The 17,812-nt window shown below is 42.0% G+C and overlaps 1 protein-coding gene across 2 annotated transcripts in view; it reads left to right on the top strand.

The window, feature by feature from the left end:
* SUMF1 (sulfatase modifying factor 1) overlaps positions 1-17,812 on the top strand; it is a 106,107-nt gene that overhangs the window by 31,570 nt on the left and 56,725 nt on the right. For both annotated transcript variants that reach the window (XM_004738409.3, XM_004738408.3), the window contains exons 4-6: positions 13,299-13,381; positions 15,281-15,403; positions 16,156-16,270. In XM_004738409.3, coding sequence (XP_004738466.1) covers positions 13,299-13,381; positions 15,281-15,403; positions 16,156-16,270 — 321 coding nt within the window. The remainder of the gene's footprint in view (positions 1-13,298; positions 13,382-15,280; positions 15,404-16,155; positions 16,271-17,812) is intronic.

Below are 17,812 nucleotides of genomic sequence, written 5' to 3'. Positions count from 1 at the left end.
TACTTACTGTCTTTTAGATACTGTGTTATTCCTGAGAATACAGAGATGAAAGATAGCCTTCCCCCCTGCTCTTTAGGTGCTCAGAGTTTAAGGAATGTGGTAAACCAAAATTCAATGTTTTCTCTTATTTATGAATTTTTTCAAAAAAGATTTTATTTATTTATTTGACAGAGAGAGAGATCACAAGTAGGCAGAGAGGCAGGCAGACAGAGAGGGGGAAGCAGGCTCCCTGCTGAGCAGAGAGCCCAATGTGGGGCTCAATCCCAGGACCCCGAGATCATGACCTGAGCTGAAAGCAGAGGCTTTAACCCACTGAGCCACCCAGGCACCCCTGATTTATGAATTTTTTATATCAAATGTTTTAGAGAGATAAAAAGGAAAACACATACATCACTTGTATTAAAATTATAAAAGTAGGGGCGCCTGGGTGGCTCAGTCATTAAGTATCTGCCTTCAGCTCAGGTCATGATTCCAGGGTCCTGGGATCAAGCCCCACATTGGGGCTCCCTGCTCAGTGGGAAGCCTGCTTCTCCCACTCCCACGCCCCCTGCTTGTGTTCCCTTTCTTGCTGTGTCTCTCTCTGTCAAATAAATAAATAAAATCTTAAAATAAAATAAAATTATAAGAGTATATGAGATCTGTACCATCCTGGAGTGTCCTGGAGGTAGCATGAAATAACATGGAGAAAAGAATTAGAAAGGGCGTTGGCAGGTGCTGTGGTAAGGAGTGCTGGGGAAGAGTTAGGGGAGGTGCCTGGAGAGCTACCTTTGTTAGGTTGATAAGGGGAGAAGGCCTGTGTGTGGAATAGACATTTAAGAGGAACCTTGCAGATATGGAAGAACTCGTTTTGGGATCAAGTAGAGAAAAGCATCTGGGAAAGGGCCCACTATATCCTTACACTCTAGCCACTCAGTTTTTTGCTTTGTGTGGTCTGGTGTTAGCTATGTTTACTCTGGGAAGTCCATTCGAAATGCTCCTCTTTTGTCCCACATTCCAGATTTAGGTTGTTCCATTTATTTGTTCTTGTGGTTTCTTGTGCTTTCTCTTTATGTCATTTATTTCACTCATGATTACTTATGTAGGTATTTGTTGAATGTCTTTCCCTTTCCCAAGTATGTTCTGTGATGGTGGGAGAGAATGCAATCTACCACTCTATTCCCAGCATGGTAACTGTCACTTAATAAGCAGTAAATATCTGCCCCCTGCCCCCAAAAAAGAAAGAATGCCATTGGGGTATCATCTGTTGGAGCATTTAGTTCTTGAAAGCTGCAGGGCTCAGACCTGGTGTGAACCATCTCATGTTGGAAAGTTGCTTTTCCTTGGCAAGAGAACACTGACTTAAGTCAATCAGGGTTGAAGTAGGTTCACTGTAACTGAGTTATTTGGGAAGGGCAGTCCAGGGCTGGCTGATTGGATAAGATAAGAAGAAAACATAGTCACACAAGTGTATTTTGTGTCTGTTTTTGAAAAGAGTAGTTGGCTATCTGATTTAGGAGCCCCCATGTGGTGTAGGCTCAGGAAGCAAAGCTTGATAACCCTGGAAGGTGAGAACCCAATATAATAGGATAACAGGGCCCGTTTTTGGTTTTTTTTTTCCAGCTTGCTCCAAAGTAAGGCATCTGATTAGAATGAGCATGAATTTGAGGCATGCTGGTGTTCCAGACGCTCAGATTTGAAATTTCTCTTTAAGAAGTCCTTGAGTTTCTTGTCAAGTCATAGGTCTTTTGAGAGCTGACTTGGATGAAGTAATAATGATAATAATGATTCTGACATCTGTACCTCCCAGATGTTGCTGCTTGCATTGTAAACCTGTAAAGTGAGACAAAGATTGACTATTAAGTAGGGGAGTCATGCCCAGGAGATACCTAGCTTTAAGAAAAATTTACGTAGGGGCGCCTGGGTGGCTCAGTTGGTTAGACGACTGCCTTCGGCTCAGGTCATGATCCTGGAGTCCCGGGATCGAGTCCCACATCGGGCTCCAGCTCCATGGGGAGTCTGCTTCTCCCTCTGACCTTCTCCTTGCTCATGTTCTCTCTCTCACTGTCTCTCTCTCAAATAAATAAATAAAATCTTTAAAAAAAAAAATTTACGTAAAAGTGAGAATTTAGAATCAATGGAATTTCAAAAACATCTCGCAAAAAAACCTTCCTCTTATAGATGAGGCAACCATGGCCCAGGAGGGGAAATGTCCTCCCTCAGTTCTAGATAATGTTGAGGGTGGCGCTGACCTTTTAGCACTGGAGAACCATCCTAGCACTATTCCTGTGGTGTAAAACTCATAAGCCAGGGGCTGAGTCTCTCTCCGTCTTTACAAAAAGATATCCCACTGAAAGACTATATCTACAATTGGTATTTATCCAGAAAATGTCACCCAAAGTGGGGAGGGGTTTCAAAAACATGGAAACCTCAGGAACACGTGAATTTATTCATTATAAAATTTTTATCTTGTGTGTGCTGTGGGCTAGACAGTGTTCTGAGTGCTGTGGATACAAAAGGGACCCAGGTATAAGTCTTTACTCTTTTGGAGGTTATAACTCTATAGGACTCTAAACAAGTGAACTTCTAACAGTGAACAGTCTAACAGACAAATTGTGAATAAAATGAAACAGACTTAATTAACAGGATGGAAAGTGACCGCAAGTGTAGTGTGGTTGGGTTCTTTTGGCTTTTCTATTTGTGGGGTCTGGGATGGCTTCTCTGACACTTGAGCTGAAACCTAGATGAGGAGTAGGAGCCAGCGTGACCGGTAATGAAGAGGGATGAACAAGGGGGATTGGAGTGGGTATGGGAGGGTGGTGGTTAGGTTGGAAAAGTAGGCAGCATGTGGATTACATAGGGCTTTGTAGCTCAGAGAAATTTGGGTTTCTTCTTAAGTGCATGAGAAGTTGTTGGACTTAGTTTAAACATTTTAAAGGGCATGCTCTGGCTTCTTCATACATTTTGTTATAGTGGGTGAGACTTGTTTGGGCCATGGAGCAGGGTGGTAGGAGTAGAGATGCTAAAAGTGGTCTGATATTTGGAAGTGCATCTGAGCCCATAAGGGGAAAAGGAGAGGGGGGACTCAAGTATGACTACTGGGTTTTGGCCTGAACAACTGGGGAGGTGGTGATTCCTTTGAGATGGTAGAGCTTGGAGAAGGTTGAATAAATTACTGAATCTAGAGAAGTCTAGGCACTGAGTGAATTACAATTTTTCTACAGACATCTGAAAGGTGATCTGAAAGGAATTTGATTTATTCCATGTGATCCTTAGGAACCTAATGAGGGACAGCAGTTGGAACATCTGGGAAACATTTCATTTTAGCCTTTGATCTGCACAGGTGAAACTGCCTGCAAGGAAGTGATGAGGGTCACCCGAATTGTTAAGGCTGAGACAGGGAGACCACCTATTGGTAGGGTGATCATGTAATTTATTGTCCAGATCAGGGCATTTTTGAGAATGAGATGGGGTGCTGTTAATTATGCTAGATAACAAGTGTAAATCTGGATTGCCCTGGTCACGTGAGGACCAGTGTCTCTCCTGCCTCACCCGTTCATCCTAGCGACACTGTAGAAAGGATACCTTTCGGTATAAGTTGAAATGAAGGGACCTCTTAACATCCCTTCAGAACTAAGGTTATGAAGATCTTTGGTGTGTTTCATTTAACAGTAAGTATTGATGCCTAACTTTTCTGATTAAGTGGAGTGTACTTACAATACCGGCAGCCTCCAGTGTGGGATGCCCTCCCCGTCCCTGCCCTTCACTTGTTCCTCCTTCTTACCTTCTATGGGAAGCATTTGCAGAGTAGCACCCCTTGACTGTTGATGGATGCCCCTCCTTGGGCTTCCATAGCTCACTGAGCTCCTCCTGGTCACAGTACTTAATGCAGGCTTAAAAATCATCTACTCATTTGTTTGTCTTCAGCCCAGGTTGTATGATCCGCTTCTGTACCCCAGGCTCCAGCACGGGCCTGGCATAGGACAGATGTTCGTGGAATGTTTGTTGAATGAATGAATGAATGAATGAATGAATGGAAGATTGTCACCGTAAATTGGTTTTTATAGATTTTCAGTAATGTACTGACACCCACGTCTGCATAAGAGTATGTATCTCTTCACTGTTTATTACGCTAAATCTACTCAGCAAGCCTATTATATAAGTTTTTTTTTTTTAAGATTTTATTTATTTATTTGACAGAGATCACAAATAGGCAGAGAGAGGAGGAAGCAAGCTCCCTGCCAAGCAGAGAGTGAGATGCGGGACTCAATCCCAGGACCCTGGGATCATGACCTGAGCCGAAGGCAGAGGCTTTAACCCACTGATCCCTATAAGGGTTTTTTTTTTTTTTTTGGTACTCATTTTACTGATTGAGGAAACCAAGGCTCAGAGAGGTTCAGTAACTTTTCCCATGTCACATGGCTAGTAATTAGGAGGAGAGGCAGGACTGGAACCCACTAACCACTTGGTGAACTGCTTGGTTCAGTGCATACTGTGTCTCCTTCCTCAAAACTTAACCACATGTTTGAAGATTTTGAAAAGTTCTGCAATAAAACAAACAAACAAAAACTAGTTTAACTTGATTAGCCCAGTGTCTTCCTGACTACGTAGACTGCTATGACGGTGGAACCGCTCCACCACCACCTCCCCTTTACCTACCAACATTTTGTCGTAAACTGTTGGGAAATGCTTGTATGGTGGAAAAGAGTTATGAACTGAAAATCTCCAGTTGTAAGGTTCTTTTCCTGGCTCTGCCTACCACCTTTCCAGGGCTCATTTTTTTTCTTTTTTTAAAATATTTTATTTTATTTATTAGAGAGAGAGAGAGAACACTAATGAGCAGGGAGAGCAGCAGAGGGAGAGGAAAAAGCAGACTCCTGGCTGAGCAGGGAGTCTGGGGGAGGGGGTTGGCTCATTCCAGGACCCTGGGATCCTGACCTGAGCTGAAAGCAGAAGCTTAATTGACTGAGCCACCCAGGCACCCTAGGGGCTCACTTTTTCATCTGTAAAATGAGGAAGTTTAAATAGATAGCCTTCCAGAACCATCCCACCTTTAAAACTCTGCAACATCGTAAGCAGGCCTGCCTTCAGCGTGCAGCCATACTGGGGAAGCCTGGCATACCTGAGTGTTAGAGCCAGGTTTCCACTCCCTGCCAAGCCTGTGTTTGCTTCACCAGCTCTTGCAGAGCTTTGCAAGACACACAGTATTGTTTTTTTTTTTAAAAATTTGCATATGTTTCCTACTCTGTGTGCTGTCACCACACAGAGAATCAGCAGTCAACCTTCCTGTCGCTGGCCCAATGTCTAGCTGCCGGGTGAAATGTTCATGTCAGGCTGGCAACCTGAAAAAGTCAGCCTTGGGAAGCTTTCAGAATTTCTGTGCTCCTGCAGCCCTAGGCTGAGATGGGCATGTTCAGTGCCAGCCTCTAGTTTCAAGGGGCCGCACTTGAACCATCATGCCATGTGGCCCTCTGCAGAGGCGTGTCAGGACAACATCAGGTGGGAAGTAGATCATTTCTGGCTGTGCACCTGGGCTGCCTTGGCAGCAAGAGTCCCTGTCCTCTTTGTCATGATGCTTTTTGGGGTGATGACTCTCCCCTTTTTCTTCTCTCTTACCAAAACTAGGTGGGATTATTCAGATTCTGATTTCCCTCCAAAAAACCTGTGTGAGAGAATTTTCCATTCTTTGGATGCATTTACTATATTCTGTCTTCTCTTTGCCTTTTTTTCTCAGAATTTTCATAGCTTGTAAGGCATGAAGGAAAAAGTATAGAATCAATCAAATTGCATTCAGACTTAATGAAATTTCCCTGTTTTATACACTGAAAAAGATCTAAGCAAGCCACTAGCAATTTAAGAGGCCTAAATGGAGTCTCCTTGTAAAGAATTATAATAAATACCTTGCTCTAGAGTGCCGTGAACTTTTATGTATGCTCAGCCCTCTTTCCCAAGGGTAACTAGCCACAAAATCTATTAATGTTATAGATTAAAAAAAAATACATCGTGGATTTATGAACATGAGTTTTAGCAAGAGTTTATTAGAGACAAACTCTAAAGTACCACTTCTGGAAATTTAGCAGAAACAAAAAAATAAAAAATGTAAGCGAAGATGTTTGAAGATGTTCACTGTATTATTATCTATAATAGCCAAAAAAGCACAAAACAAAACCAACCTGAGTGTTTCAATGTTAGAAGGTTATTTGGTAAATTATGATATAGCCACATGTCAAAATATTATGTGTGGCCACTAAAAATGTTTATTGTGAAATTCACATTAAGCAGGAAAGTATTTAGTAAAATTAATGAAAATGATCAATATATAATTTGTAAAAAATATGTTAAAATGTGTATGCTTATTGATGAAACTAGAAGATGATTTTTAAAAGTTTACAGTAGGATAATGAATATAAGTATTTTTGATTAAATTAATAAATATTTTTAATATTTATTTTTGTTTTTTCAATGTAAAATTAAGTCTCTTAGCTCTGTTAATAATATAAAACTTAGAAAATCTGAAAAAGTTTGTTTAGAAATTAAATTTAGAAATTAAAAATGACACCTACAGAAGAACATTAAATATCACGCATAATCTTAACACTCAGAAATAACCATTGCAGACATTTCAGTATGTGTACTAACTAATCTTTTCTTGGGGTGTCAGTGTTTGTGTGTCTATAGGAAAATATTTTTAAGTAGTCTTGTACACACATACTTGTAAGTGACTTTTTTCACTTTCTGTAAAGGGCAAACATTTATTCAACAATTACATTTTCCCCACATATAATTTTTTTTAAGGATTTAATTTATTTATTTGACAGACAGAGATCACAAGTAGGCAGAGAGGCAGGTGGGGTGGGGGGCATCCATGCCCCCCACCCCACCGGAAGCAGGCTCCCTGATGACCAGAGAGCCTGATAGGGGGCTCCATCCCAGGACTCTGAGACCACGACCTGAGCCGAAGGCAGAGGCTTAACTGAATGAGCCACCCAAGCACCTCCACATATAGTTTTTAATGACAGTTCTATTCCTTCATATGGATGTACAAACAAGGGACTCAGGCAGTCTCCTCACTGCATATGCATGTGATGTAGCCTCTTGCTGAGTATTGTCAGATTGCTCTGAAGGTAGGTTATATTAATTTACATGATCACCTCTTTGCCTAAAGAAGTAAAAAATTATTTTTTTAAAAACTACTTTTCTCTTTTTTTCTTTCACTGAGGCAACTCCCAAATCAGGTTTCCCCATACAACTGACAACAAGTAAACTCCATCACTCTTAATGGTTCTTTGAGCCCAAACATTCCTTGGGCCATTTTTTGCACATTGGATATAATGAGTGACTGTGCATCCACTCCTGTCTTAAGGATGTGTAATGAATGTTTATAGAGTGTACTGATTGTTGCCATATGGGAATTCAGTGTTTCCTAGCCTGAGGGATTTCACTAAGAATTGAAGCAAAAGTTGTTAAAAATTTTCAGTTACATTTTAGGTTTCATAAATATTTGTACTCTATTTGAAAAAGGATGCATTTTTCTCCTGCACAAATTCTACTAAGTAGTGAAGGTACCTAATTTAGGATTTAATTTGACATAAGCTGTCAGACCTGACTACCTGTCTATTTTAATGATGAATTTCTTTTTACTCTTTATTCAAACCTGGTTCTTTACTTTCCACATTTGTATTGAGTGCCAAAGGAAGAGATTCTTTACTCACTATGTGCTTTTCTACTCCATTTGATTCCTTCGGAATTCTCCTCCAGTTTTATTTATACTTCATGAATTTGAACAGATCTGTAATCTCTCATTGTTCACTGGTGCCAGTTGAAAATTCTCCCAGGCTCTTTTTATAGGGTAACTGTCATGTTTATACTACGTTTCAAGAAACGTCCATCTTTTTAATTTGCTTGTCTAAATGCATTTAATTTTTAAGAGAACAGTTGTAAAGTTGTGAACTTGACATCTTTACGCTTTAATATGCATAATTACACAGTGCTCTATCCCCTGTGCCGACTTTATTCTAGGCTATGTGTGTATAAAAAGCATGATTTACCACCTCTGGCAAGAATAAAGATACCTTTGATATTGTCTCCATTTCTTGTCTTTCAACTGTTACTACAAGTCTGGTTATATCCCCAGGGAGAGGTGAGAAAAGCTGTCTTTGCGCTGGGAAGTCCATTTCTCAAGGGGACATCAATACTCACATGGATCCTATTTACATTGTAATTGGTCACTGGCTGTCTGGTACAGCTGTTTCAACTTAAAACCCAAGGCAGTTGCTATGGAGATGGTTGACTAGAAATAGGTCAAGTTAAAGTCCTTTCCCCCCTGGATAGAAGTGCTGTAACAACTCTGGAATTGTCTCAGTTGAACAGAAAATCTGTAGGTGGGCAACCACACTAAAAAAAATAACGTTCTCTTTGTAGGATGAGGCTCATCATGGATGCCAGTCCGCTCATGTTGCTTCTGCTACTCTGCAGGCAATACTGCGGAAGACTTCCTGTGAAAGCCAGAGTACTAGAGATTTCATGATTTGTAGTATGTCCTTGATTCCTGGCTCATGTATGACTCTCAGAAGTTATTTTATTTCACAAGTTCCCAAACATAGTAGGATAGCATTTATTTTTAAGACACTAACCAGGAGTTCAAGAACAAGTTTTTAAAAACACAATGTTAACAGTGACATTTGGAAAAGGAAGGCACCTGGTGACATTGGGATGTGACGTAAACTGGGCTGGGAAACATCGTGGCTTTCTTAAGGCCTGATTCCCAGGGTGAGTGATGTCCTACCTCTCATCGCATCAGTCCTCCTGTAGGGTGACCTTGATTACCTTTTCTTTTTCTTCATTGTGTGTCAGATGCGGAAATGGTTCCTGACTGTGTGTCTGATCATTACAGTGGGGACTTGCAGTCTTCTTGGCAGACAGGCACATGGTGTAGGTACTATTACAGGTCCTTAGGCTTTGTCTGGTTTAGCGTTTGGTGAATATGGATTCTTCCTGCGTCTGCTATGCCCATCACATCCTTGCCCTGCCCCCCTCTGTGGTGCTATTTGCTTTAGGGAATGGGTTAGTTTATGTGTAGATGGTTCTCACATCATGACTGATGGAAAATGACGACTATACACTTTTCTTGACAGTTCTTTGGAAATGACACATGTTCTAATACTTTCTTCAGCCGATCTTTCTTCTGAAAAGGGTGAACTGAGGGTTGGCTGGGGCCAATGCTGAAGAAGTATTAGAGGGAAGATTTTCACTGATTAGAATGTATGTTCTTTGAAAGCTCTAAGAGAATATTGCAACATGCAATAACAAGTGAGTAACAGTAATAATGTTAGCTAACACTGTGTCATTCTTACTTTGTGCCAGGTAGTGTTCTAAGCTCTTTATGTTCATTTCTTTATTTAATCCTCACAACAGCCCAGAGAAGTGGATAGAAGTGTTACTGTCCCATTTTACAAGTGAGGAAACAGACCTTGACAGGATAACTAAGAAGTCCAAGATCATGCAGCTTGTAAAACGTGGTGCTGTTTTTCAGGCTCAGGTAGCCTGGTTCTAGGCTTGGATGTGCTTACTGCTATGCCTCTATGAACTATATATTAGCATTTAAGGAAGACAGTCTCCCCCCACCCCCCGATTATCATAGTGCAGTGGTTATTCTGCATTTGGCAATGTCTGGAGACACTTTTGGCTGCTGCAATTAGGAGGGGGATTGTGCTACTGACGTCTAGTGGGAAGAGGTCAGCGATGCTAGTAAACATCCTACAGTACACAAGACAGCCCCTTGCAACAGGGAATTATCTGGCCTAATATGTCAGTAGTTCTGAAGTTGTGAACTCTTACTATAGTAATACATGCTCAGTCTTAAAAAGTATATTACTCCCGTAGTCTTGACCTCTGTGAGTGCAAGTATATTCTTCTAAGTTTTTTTCTTCTGAGTATACTACCGTACATTCATGTGCATGTATTTTACAAAAACAGAATCAAATATGTATTCTATTCTATAGGCTAGCTTCATAAGATATTATATACATTATTTCCACTTCGGAGTGTTTTTTGATAACTGTATGGTGTTCCTTTGGATGATTGGGTGCCAAGTATGGGTTATTTTGTAAGTTTTAATTGGAAGTAATATAATACTGTAGATATATCTTTATGTACTTTAGATCTTAATATCTTGGAGAAAAACTAGGTAGTGGCCTTTGGACAAGGACAGTGTTAACCGTGGTGCTCCCTCCTATAACCCGCCCCCCGTCCCCCGGCCGATCTGGAGTCAGTCTGTTTGTCCTGTCTCACGGCACACATCACTGAGATCATTGATCATTGCATAGCTCCGTAACTCTAGCTGTGTAAGCTGGTGGTCTGTTTAGGATGGGTTGCTAAGATCATGAGAAAGATTTTAGAAAAGAGGAATCCTGGGAGAAATGAAAGCGAATATCTAAAATGAAGGAAGTGTGTATGGGTAGGGGGAGGAACTGAGCCAGAACTCTAGCACTAGTGTGTGTAAGGTGATCCCTAGACCCAGCAGTTGGAGTTTTGTAGACATTTTTGAAGGAAAATGAAGTGACTAGCTCCATATTTTGTTCCCAACTTTGTGCAATTAACCATGTTTGATAAATATGTAAAATAAATAATTTAAACACTATCAATAAACTGTCTTAAGTCATGCTCTGTGGATTCCTGGAAGTTAAAGATCTCTTTTAGGAATCAGAGTCAGTGGCTGGCAGATAGTGAGTGCTCAGCAAATATTTGTAGCCAGAGTGAATTGAGGGGAAGAGGAGAAGAAAAGGGAGGCCCCTGGAGCAGCCCCACCAGGGTCTGGTTTACATCAGCCAGCTCCATGCAAGTTTCCCCCGAACAAGGGGTGGGAAACCTTGGAACACATGGGCCATTAAAGCTTGTGTTTGGCTGTCTTCACTACAGCTGTTCCTATGCGGATCCTGTGATTCCGCATTTCCACTCTATAGTGTACAGCCAACAGAAATGCATATGTATACTTGCTAAAAGTCATGAGCTCCTTAGAATGTTCATAGAAGTGAATATTATCCATCATAGCCTCAAACTGGAACCTACCCAAATGCCCATCAGTGGTAGACGGGATTAATAAATCAGTTTTAATTGCTACTGATAAAATGTTTCAAAACACAAAAGGATACATGAAAAACAGACATTCCACTTTCTACCACTTGGATTTAACAAAGGTTAACATTTTGTCATATTTGTCTTTAGTTCTTTTATTATTTTAAGACACAACCTTCTGATGGCCCATCTCATCAGTGTTGGGGTGGGTTGGGGTTGGGTGAGTGATCTGAAGATACTGAAACACAAGAGTGGGATAACCCGGGCTTTCTATACACATTTTCCCTTGGCATGGATTGAATTACCTGTCACCGGACCCTAAACATTCAGCAATCTAGTCAGTGAGAAAATCCCTGGATGAAATAGAAATAAGCTGTACCTTTTGCCTCTCCTGGTCTCTGAAAAATAAAACACCTTGCAATGGTGTCCTTAAGGACACTATACATCTTTTTGTTGAAATATAAGAGAATTTGTTTTTTCCCATCAAAATGTCATTGGAATACCATGAATGTTTTGGTTGTACTGATGTGAAGAAAAGAACAAGAACAAAGTTGGGTGTTTTCAGTGATTGCTGTAATTAACAGGAACACCATCCCCCCCTTCTCTTCTTCTCAACCCAGCTCATCAGGATGCAAAGGATTGACAGTAGCATTATCATGGGGATAACCTTGAGTCTAATGTAGTATATATTACAAGAGTTGTTTGCAAATTTCTGTTCTTTAGATAGTATTAGCAAGAGTGAGGATGAAGACTTTTTTATGGCTCTCCTCCAGTCATGAAGCCACAGTTGAGGCTAGTTCTCTTTAGCAAGTGCTTGCTAGTGCTAGGTAGTACTTGTCAGCCCTTTTTAAAAAAAAAAAAAATATTTATTTATTTATTTATTTTCAGCATAACAGTATTCATTGTTTTTGCATCACACCCAGTGCTCCATGCAATCTGTGCCCTCTATAATACCCACCACCTGGTTCCCCCAACTTCCCACCCCTTCCACTCGCTGCTTCAAACCCCTCAGACTGTTTTTCAGAGTCCATAGTCTCTCATGGTTCACCTCTCCTTCCAATTTCCCCCAACTCCCTTCTCCTCTCTAACACCCCTTGTCCTCCATGCTATTTGTTATGCTCCACAAATAAGTGAAACCAAATGATAATTGACTCTCTCTGCTTGATTTATTTCACTCGACTTGTCAGCCCTTTGTGTATGTTATATTTCTTCCTTGTCATAACCCCTGAGGTGGCTGTTGTTACAATCTCCATCTAAATGTGAGTAAACAGGCCTGGGGAGGTTCAGTAGGTTGCCAGGGGTCACACCATGAGTGATTTGAATCTTGTTTTCACTGGCTCCAAAGCCAAGTTCTTAACCAGTCACTAAATGAGGGCCACTTGCTCTTGTTACTTGGGTTATTACTAGAACGGTAAAGTAGGAGTTAAGGTCTTGGGAACATTTGGTAGAGCACTTCCCAATCCTATGGAATTCAGCCTCCTCTGTAGTCTGAGGTAGGCAAGGCAGTGGTCCTGCTCCCATTTCACAGATGAGGACTGTCAGGAACCAGACAAGCGGTGTGCCTGCTCTGGGCCACACAGGTGATGTTGGGCTGGAAACTGAAGGAGGGTCTTTGAAACACACTCCAGCTTTTTCCCTGTGCTTGTGCTTGGCATATGACCACATTAGTTGATGTTAGTTAGTAGCCCAGCACTTCGGTTGACTCTGTTTCCCCATCTTTTAAGTAGGAGCCGTACAGCCTGTCTCTTACTTCTTAGAGATTATAGAGGATTAGCCAGCACTGCATGTTTTAAAAATTCTTGGAGGGGGTGCCTGATGGCTCAGCTGGTTGAGCGTCTCAACTCCTGATTTCAGCTCAGGTTGTGATACGAGGGTCATGAGATCGAGCCCATTGTAGGGCTCTGTACTCATGCGGGCATCCGCTGGAGATTCTTTCTGTCCCTTTCCCTCTGCCCCTACTTCACTCTAAGATAAATACATAAATCCTTTAAAAACTTAAAAATTCTTGGAGATACACACCGTTTAAATATATATCTATTTAGTCATTGTGATGCTTTATGATATGGAATAATACTCGTTTATTGAAGATTTACTTCCATATAAATCTTTATTTTTGATACTCTGGTAAAAGTATTTGATAACTGAAATGGAAGTTGAAGATCATGAGGTTTTTTTCCCCCTGCACATACTGGGTCAGTGTTTTTCTAGAGTCATCATAGCTAACCTCAGCTTTTCTGGGTTGTTTTGAGGTTGCAGCTGCTCCCTGGTGGTTACCTGTTAAAGGCGCTAACTGGAGACACCCAGAAGGGCCCGACTCTACTGTTCTACACAGGTAAGGTTGGCGGCTCTTTCCCCAGTGGACATGTTTAATTGCCAAGTAGATTACTGTACCATTGAAAAGGAGCCCAGTGGCCCTTTTCAACTGTAAAAGGGTGAGAATGACAAACTCTAATTGGTTGGTAGGAAAATAAAATAGGGAATAATATATGTGAAGACCCAAACACTGTGCCTCACTCACAGAAGGTTCTTACTAGGTGGCTTCTTCCTTCCTCATTTGGCCAGCCGAAGAGCTGCCTTTGAAGATTTTTTTCCCCCTATGACAGGCCTGTTACAAATCTCTTGACATATTTAATCTTCACAACCTGTCTGTTTGCTCTCTCTCATGAGCGGGTCACTATGAGGAAGAAGATCGTCTGTCTTACAGATAAGTAGTTGTGTCTGGCCAGGTGGTCGCTGTGGAAGCTCCAGCCTTGGGAATAGGATTCTTGTGATCTCCAGGCTTGGACTGACATACTTTGAAGCCACCATCTGACTGAAAAACCACAGAGCTGCAAGTCGGTCAGCAAGTCTCCAGGGTGGCAAGGAAATAATTATCTCAGGCAAAAATAGAGTAGCACTTTAAGCCCCGGAGATGGAGAAAGGTTGGGTCAGGACTCAGCATCTCGACAGCCCAAGAAAACTGTTCTCCTAACCCACTTTTTCTGATGGGAGTTTTGAGCCTCTATTTTTGACAACGTTTCTGCTTACTGCCCTTGTTGCCAGGGAGCTGAGTGTACATGAGGTTCAGCTTTAGGGCTGTAGTCCCTTGACAAAGGGCAGAAATCTTGCCAAGTGTGAGGCCGGCAGCCTTCACAGTAGAAATAGACTGTGAGACAGAAAGTCCTAGGATTCTTGGGTACCTCAGGTCGACCGGGCCTCTTAGCTCCCAAGTGACATTTTCTTTCATGAATTTAATAGAAGAAAAAGCTAAGGCAGTAGGAAAACCCAGAGGGGACTGTATTTTACCCACTGACTGAGTCCATTTTCTTAGAAAAGCACATCTCTCATCATTGCTGAAAACAGTCACTAACACATATTAGGTACTCAGTAAATATTTGTTGAAACAGTAAATGAAAGTCCTGGTGGAATTGCCATAGGGAATTCAAAGATGTTTCAGGAATGGACTAGGAGTGTGTAGTCCACTGGAAAAAGCATGAACAGCGAGTTAAGGCTATATAGTGCTATGTGAATGTGTGTTTCTTCTTATTCTCCAAACTTCTCCCCTAACCCTCCTTGTCTTTCTATGCCCTTATAAAATCTTAATTTGGAATCTGCTAGCATGAGGCACATATAGCCAGCTAATCTGCTGTAGAAAGACACAAAGTTTAAAGCCAAGCAACCTTCCTCTCCCAAAGGAAGGGGAGGAAGCAGGACTGGGCAGAGGGAGAAGCCAAGACAACAGTGCAGGCCCAAGAAGTCCCCACTGATCCCTTAGTGGCTTTGGGGTAAATAGGGCCCTTCGGATGGAGCTGTGGTAGGCCGAAAGGACTGGTTAATCATTGGTGGTTCTCTGCAGCTGTGGAGAGCCCTGAGGGAGCACTCCCAGCAGCTGGAGCAGCACTCCTCCCTTAGAGGGCGATGCGGGTGGTACATCTCCACATCCACCTCACCAAGTGAGATCCTGTGGGGGTCCAGGCCTGCCCACAAGAGAAGAAGAAATGTGTTGAGTCTAGTTCCAAGAGGGATTAGAACCCATTTGACATTGCAGCCTCAAATGGGTTCTAATCCCTCTTGGAACTAGACCTGTGGTGGAAGGTGACAGATGTGGCATAGCTGGGGCTTGAGTTGGGGTCCAGGACTACCTCTGTGTCCTGGCTTGAGCTGAGGGGGATTATGGGCACTTCGCTGCAGCCGGTTCCCGTTTCCTGTTACTGTTTGTGCCCCTCCTCACTCTGCCTTTGCTGTGTCCCAGGCTTGACCACCCGGTCCTCCACGTCTCCTGGAATGATGCTGTTGCCTACTGCACGTGGGCCGGAAAGCGTCTGCCCACGGAAGCTGAGTGGGAGTACAGCTGTCGAGGAGGCCTGCAAAATAGGTACTTGGAGGGTCTTATCCTTATGACCTGTGTCATGACCTTTTTCTAAATCTGTGGCACCTATTTTGACTAGAAAGTTGATTTTAAGCAAAACTAACAGCTTTTTCTTCCCAGGCTTTCTTCATCTCTATGGGCTTACTTAGGAGACACTGATGCATGGGTCACCCAGTGTCTGGTGAAGTGTGCTCCCCACAGCCCCAAAGTGTGCTCCCCACATTCAGCCCTCCACTCTTACATAGTCCTCCTCAGAGCCTTTCAGCAGGCTGCCTTGCCTTTAGGATTTTCTTACTTTAGACAGCTCCCGAAGCAGTGCTATTTCTCTGCTTCTAGAGCCATGAGGCAGAAAATTCATGTTTGGGTCACATCTTCTAGGAAAGGCTCCTTAAAATAGCAGAGGCTTTATAAAAAAGTGTGGTGTGATGCCGGCTGATTGTGCTACCATATAAGTCCAGAACGATGCCCACTTTCCCAGCCTTCGATAAGTCCTTCTCTCAGCTACGTGATTTATTTCAGGCCTCTTGAGTACTCGGGAAACACAGAGCTTGTTGTGAACTTGATACGAGCTAGTTGTGCGGAAGTTTAAAAAAAAAAGTCCTGGTTAAAAGCTTTGTTTGTTTATATATTTGAAATGTAAAACACAGTTCACTCGGAACAAGTGAGCCGTGCTCTTTCGTTCTTTGCATTCCTCCTCTTGACTTTAATCCAGAAGCTGTGCCTGTTTGACAGGCTGATGCCTGTGTCTCTTCTGACAGACTTTTCCCCTGGGGCAACAAACTACAGCCAAAAGGCCAGCATTATGCCAACATTTGGCAGGGCGAGTTTCCTGTGACCAACACCGGGGAGGACGGCTTCCGAGGAACTGCCCCTGTGAGTAATGAGCCTTGGGAAGGTGGGCAGCAGCTCCTGAGAGCGCGGACAGGAGTGGAAGGCATTGCTCATGCCCTGACCCGTCTGCTGTCCTTTTGCTGCTTTCATCCACTCGTGCACATGGCAGCTGCTAATAGCTAACCACGTGTTTTTTTATAACACAGTTTTCTTTCTGATTCCATCATACTTAATAGAAACTTTGGAAAACAGGAAGAGTTCAAAAGAGAAATTATAAGGACCTGGAATTGTGCCACCCAGAGATGACCCCTGTTAGCATTTTGGTACCTTTCCTCCTCCTCATGCTAGGAATGGCTAGTCCTTAGTGCTTGCTGTGTAACAGGCCTGGTGCTAAACCATGTGTATGAATTATCTCTTTTAATGTTGATTCAACTTTGTAAGGCAGGTACCATTTAGTTTATACTCATTTTCCAGGTGAGCATTCCCAGGGACAGAGAGGTTAACTAACTTCCCAGAGTTACACAGGCTGGAAAGCAGCATGGTTGGGTTGAACTGGGTCGGTTTTTTTCCAAAGCCCATGCTCTTAACTCCCATATATACCAGTGTATATTTTTCTGGTGTTTATGTAGATATATATATACACACATATATATATGAAATGTATAAATACATCTATATGTATATACATATATATACACTTATATGTGTATACCTTCATATATATGAAATGTGTAAATATATGGTATATATACCATATATATTTATATATGTACTTTTTTTTTAGCTACATATTTTTTACATGTTGCTTTTGGGGCATGCTGAATACAGTGTTTAAAATCCTGTTTTCCCTGCTTAATATCAGAAACTTTTTATCTATCATTAACGGTTTTTCACAAAGATACTATCTTTTTTTTTTTTAAAGATTTTTATTTATTTATTTGCCAGAGACAGAGGGAGAGAGAGCGAGAGAGCACAGGCAGACAAAGAGTCAGGTAGAGGCAGAGGGAGAAGCAGGCTCCCTTGCCGAGCAAGGAGCCTGATGTGGGACTCGATCCCAGGACCCTGGGATCATGACCTGAGCTGAAGGCAGCTGCTCAACCAACTGAGCCACCCAGGCATCCCAAAGATACTATCTTTTTAACAGATGAATAACTTTATATTTGATTGAGCCCTAAGTTATTTGCCTCTTCTTAATAAGTCACACATTTAGGTTATATCTGTTGGGATGTTTATGGAGGGTTTTTTTTTTTTTTTTTTTTTTTTGCTAAATAATATAACAAGGAGTATCTTTTTTTTTTTTTTTTTTAAATTTTTTATTTTTTATAAACATATATTTTTATCCCCAGGGGTACAGGTCTGTGAATCACCAGGTTTACACACTTCACAGCACTCACCAAAGCACATACCCTCCCCAATGGACAAGGAGTATCTTATACATCAATATTAAATCGTATCTCTGAAGGGGTGCTTGGGTGTCTCAGTAGGTTAAAGCCTCTACCTTCAGCTCAGTTCATGATCCCAGGGTCCTGGAATCGAGGCCCACATCAGGTTCTCTGCTCGGCGGGGAGCCTTCTCCCCCCCACC

The sequence above is a fragment of the Mustela putorius genome, unplaced genomic scaffold (genome assembly GCF_011764305.1).
Source record: "Mustela putorius furo isolate JIRA1106 unplaced genomic scaffold, ASM1176430v1.1 tig00003850_pilon_pilon_pilon, whole genome shotgun sequence".
NCBI classification, from domain to species: Eukaryota; Metazoa; Chordata; class Mammalia; order Carnivora; family Mustelidae; genus Mustela; species Mustela putorius.
Note: the sequence above shows the minus strand (reverse complement) of the source record. Positions and strands in the feature narration are given on the sequence as shown.